Source organism: Hippopotamus amphibius, chromosome 11 (assembly GCF_030028045.1).
Source record: "Hippopotamus amphibius kiboko isolate mHipAmp2 chromosome 11, mHipAmp2.hap2, whole genome shotgun sequence".
NCBI lineage: Eukaryota > Metazoa > Chordata > Mammalia > Artiodactyla > Hippopotamidae > Hippopotamus > Hippopotamus amphibius.
In genome coordinates, this window is record NC_080196.1 from 51,898,102 (window position 1) to 51,910,678 (window position 12,577).

Sequence of the window (12,577 nt, forward strand, 5' to 3'; positions counted from 1 at the left end):
CTTTGACAATAATATTCTCACAGCACTCACTTTTTAAAGATGAAAGTAAACACAGGTTTGTTATTTTAAGATAATTTAAGTTATGGTAAATAAGGTTAAATACAGTATAGAGTAAATTTTCACAAATGTTAGAGCTAGCTTGGTCTAGTTTATTGAGTACAATAATAGCCAGTTAGGCTTTTACCATTTATCCAGGAAGTCAAATTTCCCAGGCCAGATACTTTGGATGCCCATGAAGAGGCATTTCATTGTGAAGTATATAAAACTGAATCTTACTTTACTGTGAGGTGGGCTACTGTAGCTCCCTTTACTTCTCTGTAGAAATAAGGTTGAGGAAGGATGCTTGCATATGCAGTAAAGCCAAAGGTCACACATAACCTATTTTGTTACTTTGCTAGCAGTTTTCCTTTCAGTATAGTAATAAATACAGTGGGATATCTGCCCTGTATTATTTTGTACCTTTCTAAGACCTCATTTTCCCTGGCCCTCCCTGCAGCTTTTAATTTCCAGAAGTTTGGTGTGTGTGGAGTAATATGATAAGCATTAATATTTCTTATACTTATGTGATTTCATGTTTATTTTTGCAAGGATAGAAATTAAGTTTTTATTTTCATTTCATAACAGATTTAAATGACAGTTATTAAAACAAAATTTGATGCGTATCTGTGATGCTAGTGGATTTTCTCTTTGGTGTGCTTGGCTGTTTCTCACGTACTTTTTAGGACATACAAGCAATTTTTCAGGACAGTGCGTTCCAAGTCATGTTTATAGTATATAGAATACATATATAGAATAATTATATGAAACTTGAAAAAAGCTGGCAAATAATGATAGTAATAATTGTTTTAAGATAATTTAAGTTATGGTAAATAAGCTTAGATACAGTATAGAGTAAATTTTTACAAATGCTAAAGCTAGCTTGGTTTAGTTTGTTAAATATATAATAGCCAATTAGGCTTTTACCGTTTATCCAGAAAATCAAATTTCCCAGACAAATAATGTTTTCTGGTATTTAGAGAGAGACCAAATGCAACTTTGGGTGATTTATTAAAAAAAAAAAAAAAAGGCAACAGATAAAAGTATATAAAATAAGCATTCCGATTACTCATTTTATCCTAAAAATGACCAATTAGCATACTTTATAAAATGTGACATTCTTAAATCATTATACTCCCTTCCATCTAAGGTACATAAAAACCTTCCAGAAAGTTCCTAGTTGTGTAGTTCTTGAAGAATTAAAAAATTCATTGGGGAGGGAAAAGCACTAATAGTTCAGGCTCTGAAATCCAAGCTTTTGTGCTGATCTTGGTTAAACTTCATACCCTTAAGTAGCTCATTTGATTGTGAATATATTTTATAGTTGTTGTATAAGTATTCTTCACATTCTTGAATCATGTCCAGGTTTTGCTTAAATTCCACAGAATAGGGACCAAATCTTATAGTCTCTTTATCATAAAGGACCATCTCCATTGATCTCCATTCTGTTTTTCCAGTCTCATCTCTTGTCATTCCCCTCCTCATCCTTTCTCCCCATACTCTTTCAGGCCTTTGAACTTATTACCACTGCTGACAGTTAGCAAACTGTTAAAGCTTAAGTACAGTAAGTACAATAAAAATAACCACCCTCTTCACCTGAGAATGCAGCATTAAGAGTCATTTGATCTTTCCTGGTACCTTCTTTGAAAACTCTCCCTCCCCACCCCTCAATCCTCAGAGCATTCTGTATTATCTCAAATATATTACGTCCCTTTATGACATAATAATTATTTTGCTGCACAGCCGTCTCCCACACTGGGTTTTCCTTGCTGAGTAAATTATTGTTTTGTGATAAAAATGAGTGAGTAGGAAGTCACACAGCTGACCTAGTTAGAACTTTGTTTAAAGCAAAAGCATTTAGGCTTGGATCCTCAAAGTGCACAAATGGTGGGACACCATCTGTTTCAACTCCGCAGAGCAGTTTTAACTTATTTCTTGTTTTTCAGCTGTCCTTAGAAAAAAAATATTCCAGTTGAGTAAATCCTGTCCATTTGGTTGGATATTTGGATATTATACGTCAGATGTCTCAGATGGACACAATTTTACCTCTCCTTAAGCTAGATTGCATCCTATCACTTAACCAGCTATCTACTCTTATTTTGCTCGTTCCTCTTTTAAGATATAATGTGTGTGTGAAAGAGTTTTAGATGGAGGTACATATGCCTACTTGAGGTTTGCAGTATGGGAATAAGCCATACTTTCCTTTGGAAAGGAAATATGAAGATTTCAACTACTAGCAGTGTAACTGGAATGATGTTTACTGTTATTTTGGAATAGAGTTAAATCCAGAGAGGAAAAAGTAAACACTTCAGAGGAAGAAAACTTTAACTCTATCCATCATTAGGAGAAAGTGCAGTTTGCATAGGAAGCAGCAGGAGTTAATTATGGTTATGAGGATCTGCCACTTTTGGGGGATATTGCAGGATATTGGGGATGTTTTTCTACATTCTTGATAAACTGGGAAATCATCTAACTTAAGAATAGGAGTTGTCCTACATGGTTAGAAATTTTTAAATTGGTGCAGAATGACTGAATCTTATGTTTCACCTACTCAGATTTGTAGTAAACACACTATTTTTGCCTAACTTGCCTATAATCCTAGATATAAACAAATCACTGGACATGCCAAACTCTGACTTTGGTTCTAGAGAGCAATTGGCAGTTTTTGGTTATAAAATCAGAAAAGCAAATAGCCGATGATAGGAGACCAGACCCAGAAAAACACAAACAAAACTTACAGGCGTATACGTGCGTGTGTGTTTAATATATAAATCACTTTGCTGTACACCTGAAACTAACAGAACATTGTAAATCAACTATACTTCAGTAAAAAAAAAAAATTTAATAAAATATACAATGGAGAAAAAGACAGTCTCTTCAATAACTGTTGCTGGGAAAACTGAATGATTCATGTAGAAGAATGAAATTAGAACGTTCTGTAACAACACATACAAAAATAAACTCAAAATGGATTAAAGACCTAAATGTAAGACCTGAAACCATAAAAAAAGAAAACAGGCAGAAGGCTCTTTGAAATAAATTGTAGCGGTTTTTGTTTTTGTTTTTGTTTGACTCTGTCTCCTAAAGCAAAGGAAACAAAAGCAGAAATTCACAAATGGGGCCTGAATAAACTTAAAAGCTTTTTCACAGCAGAGGAAATAATCTGAAAAATGAAAAGACAACCTACTGAATGGAACAAAATATTTGCAAATGTTATGACTGATAAGGGGTTAATATCCAAAATATGTAAATACCTCATACAACTCAACATCAAAAAAAACCAACCTGATTAAAAAATGGACAGAAGACCTGAATAGACATTTTTCCAAAGAAGACATGCAGATGGCCAACAGACATAGGAAAAGATGCTCAACATCATTAATCATCAGAGAAATGCACGTTCAGACTACAATCAGATACCACATCACCTCTGTCAGAAAGACTATCATCAAAAAGACCACAAATAATAAATGTTGGCGAGGATGTGGAGAAAAGGGATCCTTTGTACACTGTTGGTGGGAATGTCAGTTGGTGCAGCTACTGTAGAAAAGAGTAAGAAAGTTTCTCAAAAAACTAGAAATAGAGTTACCATATGACCCAGCAAGTCCACTCCTGGGTACATATCCCCAAAAAAGGAAAAACACTAATTCAGAAAGATACATGCACTCCAGTGTACACAGCAGTGCTATGTACAGTATTCAAGATACGGAAGCAACCTAAGTGTCCATCCACAGATGAATGGAGAAGAAAGATGTGGTATATATGTACAATGGAATGAATACTACTCAGCCGTATAAAAGAATGAAATTTTGCCATTTGCAAAAACATGGATGGATTTGGAGGGTATTAGGCTTAGTGAAATAAGTCAGAGAAAGACAAAAACTGTATGGTATCACTTAAATGTGGAATCTAAAAAATAAACTAGTGAATACAACAAGAAAGAAATAGACTCACAGGTATAGAAAACAAGCTAGTTACCAGTGAGGAGAGGGAATGGGGGAAGGGCAAGATAGCAGTAGGAGGTTAAGAGGTACAAACTACTATGTATAAAATAACCTACAAGGATATATTGTATAACACAGGGAATGTAACTAATATTTTATAATAATTATAAATGGAATATAATCTTTAAAGTTGTGACTCACTATGTTGTACATCTGAAACTTCTATAATATACATCAAATGTATCTTAATGAAAAATGAAAAATAGTTTTTAAACATTTCCCCAATATTCACATTATTCTAAATATACCTCCTTTTTTTGCTCATTTATTCAATGAGACATTTCTGTTTTATGTGTTTATTTTTAAATAGCTGTCATGGATGCACTGGTAGAAGATGATATCTGCATTCTGAATCATGAAAAAGCCCATAGGAGAGATACTGTGATGCCAGTCTCAATATATTCAGGAGATGAATCTGTTGCTTCACATTTTGCCCTTGTCACTGCATATGAAGACATCAAAAAACGACTTAAGGATTCAGAGAAAGAGAACTCTTTCTTAAAAAAAAGAATAAGAATTTTGGAAGAAAAGGTAATTTATTACCTTCATTATGTTTATGACTTAATAATTCAAAATATTTGAAATTTTAAATATTTCTCTGGTCTGTCTACCATGAGTGTACCAAATTTCCAAGGATAACTCATTGCTAATCTCAAAACCCTGGGCATTTTACTTAGCCTGTTGTGTTTCACGTATCATAGTGCTTGGTAAATATTTGCAGACTAGGATTTAACAACGTGAAGGGATTGAAGTTCAGATATTTTTCTCACCGCTTTTTTTTTCAGATTGCCTTATCTTCATAGCTGTATTTTATTCAAGATTTTTAAATATGTGCAAAAAATTATATACCAACAAAGGAAATGAAGTGTCAAAGGAAGAAGTTTCTGGAACATTGTATTAATATGTTTAATAAAGTTTTCGTCAGGACTGAAATTTTACCAGGACTGGCATCATCTTTACCTCAATATTCTCTTTTGTTCTTGAACACCCATAATACTAATGCATTTAGTTGATGAATTAATGCCTTCTGTTTACATCTTTTTCATGCAGAAACTGTTACAGAACACATAAGCAAGATAGCTGATTCAGTTATATATCGTCAGATCTACTTAGCTTACGTATTGGGAAATCTTCCTCACTCACCCATTTATTTTTAAAGTTTAACTTATTTCATGTTTCTTCAGATCATAGTTTATGATCCTCAGATCTTCAGTATAGTGGTACATAACAGAGAGCAGCTTCCACAGAGGGGGCCGAAATGATCTAGTTTTAAAAACATGATGGGGCTCGGTAGTAGAGTTTCACTCATTTAGAGGAAGTAAGAAAAGAGGACTTAGTTGTAAAAATAATCAGTTTCTTTGTAGTCGTATGAATTTTCTTTAATGACTTTTAAATTTGTGACATACTGGGTTAGAGTGAAAAAAGTAGCATTTTGGAGCTTGTAGTTAGGTTTATAAGTCAATAGAAAAATGTGATTTGGTATAAGTAACATTTGAAATATTTCTGTGCTTGGTGACCAACAATCCTAATAATTTCTGTTCTGGAATATGGGACTTAATGAACTAACACATCTGTTCCTTAAAATGTCAAGTACGCACTAACTTGATACTTTTCTGATGATGGAAGTTAAATACTATGTGCTGGCTTGAATAACACGTAAGCACTATAAAAAATGATGTGTTTTAGTATGATGAATTAATATATTATAAATAGATACTATAAAGTATGAGATTCTGATTAAGTAAAAGCATAAAAGAAGACTTTTAAAGATATCCATTCTGTACTCTTTACTTTCTTGATCAGTAAAGCTTAATTGTGTGGAAGTGAAATGTTCACTTAACTGTAGTCCAGGCTGTGTTCCCTGCATTAGAGTAATTAAAGTAAAATGTGGAGCCATCAGAAGCCTGACTTCTTTTCTTATGTAGAATATCCTCTTAAGCTGTCTTCTAATTTTATACCATTAGTTTATAGGAGCTCGAAAGGATGAAGAAACAAGTTCTGTGGGACGAGAACAAGTAAATAAGGCCTATCATGCGTATCGAGAGGTTTGCATTGATAGAGATAATTTGAAGACCAAATTGGATAAAATGGTAAGTTGGTTTGAAAAGAATGGTATCTGTATATTGCAGATGAGTTTTCTCCTTCAAGAGGTTTAAAATTAGAAATGAGAGATATTTATGTTTTTAGATAAAAAATTTGCATGTTCACGGCAAAAATAGAAAATTTTAATAGGAATATTCTGTTATTTCTATACAAAAGAAGTACTCAGTAGGTAAAGATGTTTAGATCTTAAGTACGTCTAATACCACTAACTTATTTTGAAAAATCATGACTTTACAGTAGTTTATCAGAGTGTTTATTTTACAAAATGCCAGTGAGTAATGTCCTAAGTTAAAAAAAAGAGATTAGCAAAACACCGAGTTCATTTTCCCACCTTGCTTTTAATGAATGTTTTCCCTACTTAACTAGAATAAAGACAACTCTGAATCTTTGAAAGTGTTGAATGAACAGCTACAATCTAAAGAAGTAGAACTCCTCCAGCTGAGAACAGAGGTGGAAACTCAGCAGGGTAGGCCACTTACTTACTGTAATTATTCTAATGCAATTAATACATTTTTCCATTCCTGTCTTATATCCATGATCAGTTTTCTATATCTGTATGCTAATGACTTGTTTTTTAAAGTTTTAGGCTTATATTAATTTCTGTGCTCTGCTTTTACAAAACATCAACTCCTTTTAACTTTTCCTTGGATATAAATTATACTTTTCCTAGAGAAAATTTGGTGATTTTTTCAGGGCTAGTTTGTGGTGAAGTAGATGAAGAAAGGAGTAGAACTCATCCTCTCCAAAGCCTCTTGCCCACTGTTAGACACCCTGTCACAGAGTAGTTAGAGTTGCTCCCCCCCACCCCCGCAGTTTCTAAAGGTTGTTACAATGTGCAGGTGAGATGCTGTGTTGAAAGGTTAGGAGTGGGGGATGTGAATATTAGCCTGCTCCCATGCACACTCAGGCTGATGAGACAAGCTGACGAGGAGGCCTCTGAGAGACTTTTGATGGGAGGTTGAGGTGAGATCTCTCAAGGCAGCTGACTGGGGCTTTTTCTATGTACAGAGCCTAAGGAATCAAGTCAGTGATTAGTCCGTATCCAGTGGTATTGAGTTTGTACAGTGGAATGTTTATGAATAAAATTGTTTGGAGATCGTGTTCTAGACCTGATGGTCAAACACTATACTTTCTAAAGGGACTAGATGAGTGATTAGCTGAGTGAGCCTCCATTTACTCATTTCATTTAGTTCTTATCACTGTCTTAACCTTGACGTATATATAGATTATTGATTTCAGCATATGCTTGATGTGTGTTGTATATTTTAAAGTTTCAGGCTGACAAATTTGCTCTTTAACCTAAACCAAAAATCAGTGATTAATACATTCTAAAATAAGATTGCTAGATTTCTTATTCTCATTAGCATAGATACTTGAAAGTAATTACTATTTTTTAAAAAACTTAGTAATTGTGCATGTTTTATATTGTTTTTTTAACCTACATTTTACTAGCATAATCTTTTTTGAATTGCAACCAGTATAGAAGTCAGAACTAACAATTTTAATGTCCATCCTTTTTGTAGTGATAAGAAATTTAAATCCACCTTCATCAAACTGGGAGGTGGAAAAGTTGAGCTGTGACCTGAAGATCCATGGTTTGGAGCAAGAACTGGAACTGATGAGGAAAGAATGTAGAGATCTCAAAATAGAGCTACAAAAAGCCAAACAAATGGTATTAAAGAATTATTAAATTGAGAAGTTCAGCATGCGGTGTGCATCATGTAGGATTTATATCTAAGTGTTAAATCATAGAGTCCACATAAATTGTAACTACTTAGAGAGTTACATTCTCTGAAAATTCACTTTTATCTTCCCGTTTAGTCATTTTTGCTGAAATTTGGTAACTGTATACTTTAAGCTTAATCCCAGAATTATATGATTTTGTTGTTTAAAGGCTAATTTTTAAAAAACCTTATTAGTTTATTAATTTATTAAAGCTGTTCTTTCAAACTTCCTTTCCTTCAATTTCCTTAAGTCATTTTTTTCTGTGTAAAGTTTAAAGAGACGCAGGTTTTGTTTCCCATTTTATTTAATTTAATAATTTGATTAATTTGGACATGACAGAGACTTGATTTTTAGAATTATTAAAACAAAACAAAACTTTACAGCATCCACTAATTCTCAGAAATCTAGTGCTTTTGGAGCAACTTTAATTTTTCAGCGAATAGCTGAGAATTCAAGTATTGGGGAAGTGGGAAAGCAAAACAAAAAACCCTGCTGAGCTACTAAAGGGTGGTTGGCCTGAGGTCATCCACTGAAATATAAGTTGCCTCTCAGGTCCTCACCTGGAGTGTATCCACTAATACAGTGACCCCAGACAATGTGTTTGTGATCCATGGAGGTCTGCTTATGCAAGGATTTTTTTCAGTAAATACATGATCGGTGTTGGGTATCTGTGAGTTCCACATCTGTGGGTCGAGGCCACCACAAGTTGTAGACTACACTGTCCATTGTTGGTTGAATCCACGGAGGCTGACCTGAGGATATGGAGGGCTGACTGTGGGACTTGAGCATCCACAGATTTTGTACCCACTGCAAATCCTGGAACCAGTACCCCATGGATAACGAGGGACAACTTTACACTGGCTTCTGAAAAGCTTGGATACATGTTTTCAGATGTCATGACAGATAGTGCTGAGAATAAAAAGAAGAAATGATAAAGAAGCAGAGCAATGTGAGAGCAGTGCTCCAAACACAAAGTTTAAAATTTCAAGAAATTGAAAAGTTTAATAGTCTGGAGTTCAGTAGCCATTATATACATTCTATACACTCATGTATTTCAAACTCAGGTAGCCACTTAGGTAATTATTTCTCAGGTCAACCATTTTGCCCATCAGAGTATCCAGCACTACTTAGGAGCTGTGTCCCCACCCTAGGTTCTTCTGGGCGGCCACTATCTGAAAGAGGAGCCCCCCCCACCCCCCACGCTTCCTGACTGCCAGCCAGCACTCTGCCCTGAGTCCCAAGTATCCTTAGATGAACTGATAGTCTCTTGTCTGTAATGTGGTCTTTGCTGAAGGTGACCACTGGTTAAGAATGAGACAGACATTAACAATAATATAGTGTCCTGCCTTGATCTTTACCGAATGAATTGCTTTGACCTGGACAGTGAGGACTTGATTTGGAGCCCCCAGGCCTTATAAAGGGGAAATACCCGCTATAAAAATTACTGACAGCTCCTGTTAGGGCAAAAAAAATTTTTTTTTCCTACTTCTGGAGTTGGTTTTCCTATTTTTGCACCTGTGAACACATGCACAGTTCATTCAGTGGCTTCCAGCATCCTGTCCCACAAGCCCAGTTGCTATAGCCCTTGAGATGCTTCTTTTAAAAACATGTGCTTACAAGAAAAGCTCTGCACCTTGAAGCTCTGGATTACAATTGTCAGTATATATATTCTACTTGAAATGATTTGATAGCTTTTATAAATAATGGGTATTTTCTTATAGAGTAGGAAACAGTACCATGGACTCATAGACACTTGGTTCATAATTGTTATGCTGTTTATTAATTGTGACATTAACAAACTCATTTAACTGTTCTGAACTTTTTTTCTATAAACTTGACATTAAATATTTTTTTATGAAAGTGAAATTAATATATGTAAAGCAGCATGGTGCCTAGTATGTACGGTATTCAATAAGTGAATGTGTTTCAATAAATTTAATTAGGGTAATCCAGGATAGCAGTGCTTTAGGGTTGTATATGTGTATGTGTTATACAGTTCAGTTCTTATTATTTAATGTTTTCCACTAGGTGGTGCTAGGAGATAAATTTGCTTTTAGTTTAATTCATCTTTCAGAAATCACAGAAACAGACTTTTGAAGGTAGAAGAAATTTTAGAAATCACTTGTTTTATGGCTGATGAAATTGAATCTGAGAGACTAAGATACTAAGAGCTGAAGGTGAGATAAGGGAGGAGTATTTTTTTGAAAAAGAAATTTGAGACACAGTCTCTCCTTCATAGGAATTTATGTGGCTGGGGGAAGGGAGATTTAAAGTAAAAAATGTTCACAACTAATATAAAGATATGAACCAGTGAAAGATGGAGTGGAAATTTATCAATTAGTCAAGGCTTCCAAGTTTAAATCTTTATATTGTGGAATGTGTACATTTCAGTCTTGTTTCAAAGGTGTTGCTAATCAGAGTCCTTTTGGATATGGGAGTCAAAGAGCAAGCCAAGGAGAGAAATTTATGTTTACGTTAATAATCTTACTTATATCTACTGTAGCCATACTTACAAGTATATTTAAGATGATTCTTTCTGTGAAACATATTTTATAACACCTTCTGAAGTGTGAAATAACATCCTACGTGGACAGAATAGTGGGGGCTTTGGGGGCTTTCCTTTTTCTTAAAGTACTGAGTGAACTCAATTGATGTTTGGTGTTAATGAGGTCAAGATTCCAGGGTCAGTTGTACTATGGGCCTTTTTAACTTTCTGTATCCTCCAATTTTCCAGCCATTTATATTCAGAACAGTGGATCCTTTGAGAAAAACAGACAGTAGGACAGAAGCTAAGGAAACACTGGCTCAGTAAATGGAGCTGGTATAGATATCTAAGGTAGCTAATAAAAGCCACGCTAAAGGTTCACAGCATGCCATGTGTACTAAAGGTTCTGAGCAGTCCTGAAGTATAGGAGCCTATTTAACTTGAAGAGGGTTTCCCAGGATTTTGTAGCTCTGGGCCCATTTATGTGAAACTCCAACATCAGGTGGTTGGGAAACATATCCATTACTGCCTTTAGAACATGGCCCGGGACAGGGTCTTTGAATATTAGAGACAATTCCTTTGTGCTTTCTGCTCATTTACATTAGGTTTTCTGAGTTGTTAGGTGGTAGCTGGAGAAATGAGTTAGGTGTATATATATATTTAATATTATTGGCTTTAAAAACAAGGAAGGTTTTCATTATGCACATTTGTATAAGTATACACTAATTAAAATGTATGTTTTTAATTAATTACACAGCAAAACTAAAAGTGACTTGATTGATTCCTTCATTTCCTGTGAGGAACAGGAAAGGAAAATGTCCAAGGTCATGTGCTTTGTTAGTGGTCGGACTTCCTCTGACTTGTGAGCCAGTTCTGTTTCCCCTCTCCATAGGGCTCCCTGAGATGCAGCTAAATCATTTACAGTATTTAGTTGGTATTTTCTGAACAATCAGATCCAAAGACACTTTAACTTCTATAGTACATTTTGATATTTTACACTCCCAAATTCAGAGGACTCATGAAGTCCTTTTGTGGCTTTTTAGTGTTTAACCTTAAGAAATATCATTTAGATTATATAAATAAGAAATGGTGAAATTAAATTTCGTTCTCTCAGTTTATACTGGCCATTTTTGCTAATAGAATTAGTGCCTGTGGCAGTCATTTTTATTTGTTATGGACCCCGAATTGAAATGCATTGCAAACAAGTGTGTTACAGAGTTATCGTAAATGTATTAAGTCCACTTTTAAATATCTTTTATAGATTATTTTCGTCATCTATAACCTAAACTACTAAAACTTGATAGCATATAAGAACTTTGTAAAGTCCTTTCCCTGTCATTTTCTTGTGGAAAGAGGAAATTTATGCTGATCAAAACAGTAACCAGTTAAATTTTGGTACTTTTTTGTAGTAATACCAAGAAGTGAAATACCAATAAGCTTCCATTTTCTAATGGAATTCACTCAACTATACCTTGAAGAAACAGTAATTTAATAAATTTGTTACCCTTTTTTGAGTATAGATTTCAGATTGGTATCTTCACAAATACATTTTGCAAGACTCAAGGTCTTTTATGTGAGGGCAAGTGTATTTTTGAAAGAAAATTAAAGTGTTAAAGACTTTAAATGATTGAAAGTGATTTAGAAATATCTGGTATAGATTTGGAGTTATTTCTTTAAAACAGTATAAGATACTAGTTTTATGCTGTACAGTTGCAGATGTATTCTGTAAAAGCTGAAGCATATGTAGGGCAATAAAGTATTGAAAATAAATAGAAGGTAACAATTACGACTTTTAAACTGTGTTTTAAACAATGACAGGATCCATCTCAGGAAGACAATCTGAAGAGCAGAGATCTGCAGAGACTAAGCATTTCAAGGTATGCACAGTCTTCAGCACCCGAGAACAATACACTCTTGTTCTGTGCGCCACTTAGTATAGGCACTTAGATTTCTCTCATGATTTAACCTTAAGAACAGGTTGACACTATTTGGGCACTGCATATAATCTCTGATTACAATGTATTTATAAAAAGTATTTAACTGTTCTTTAACTATAGGCTTGAACTTGAGCAGTAGAAAGGTGCATATTGTGATGCTTTAGATACAATTTTTGAACATTCAGTAATATTTTAGATAGGATTTTAGGGAGCTAGCTATGTAGAAGTATTCTGTAATAAGTTCTGATTTTTACGTGAAGAATTATGCATTTCTATACACAGCAATA

At 34.3% G+C, this 12,577-nt stretch overlaps 1 protein-coding gene across 3 annotated transcripts in view; it reads left to right on the forward strand.

Annotated features, from left to right (window-relative positions):
- The window catches only part of AZI2 (5-azacytidine induced 2), a 30,882-nt gene that overhangs the window by 10,488 nt on the left and 7,817 nt on the right, over positions 1-12,577 (forward strand). For all 3 annotated transcript variants that reach the window (XR_009048065.1, XM_057699708.1, XM_057699707.1), the window contains exons 2-6: positions 4,351-4,571; positions 6,005-6,130; positions 6,510-6,609; positions 7,667-7,815; positions 12,172-12,230. Coding sequence is in view for 2 of the 3 variants with exons in the window: in XM_057699708.1 (XP_057555691.1) it covers positions 4,356-4,571; positions 6,005-6,130; positions 6,510-6,609; positions 7,667-7,815; positions 12,172-12,230 (650 nt within the window). In the remaining variant the exon portion in view is untranslated. The remainder of the gene's footprint in view (positions 1-4,350; positions 4,572-6,004; positions 6,131-6,509; positions 6,610-7,666; positions 7,816-12,171; positions 12,231-12,577) is intronic.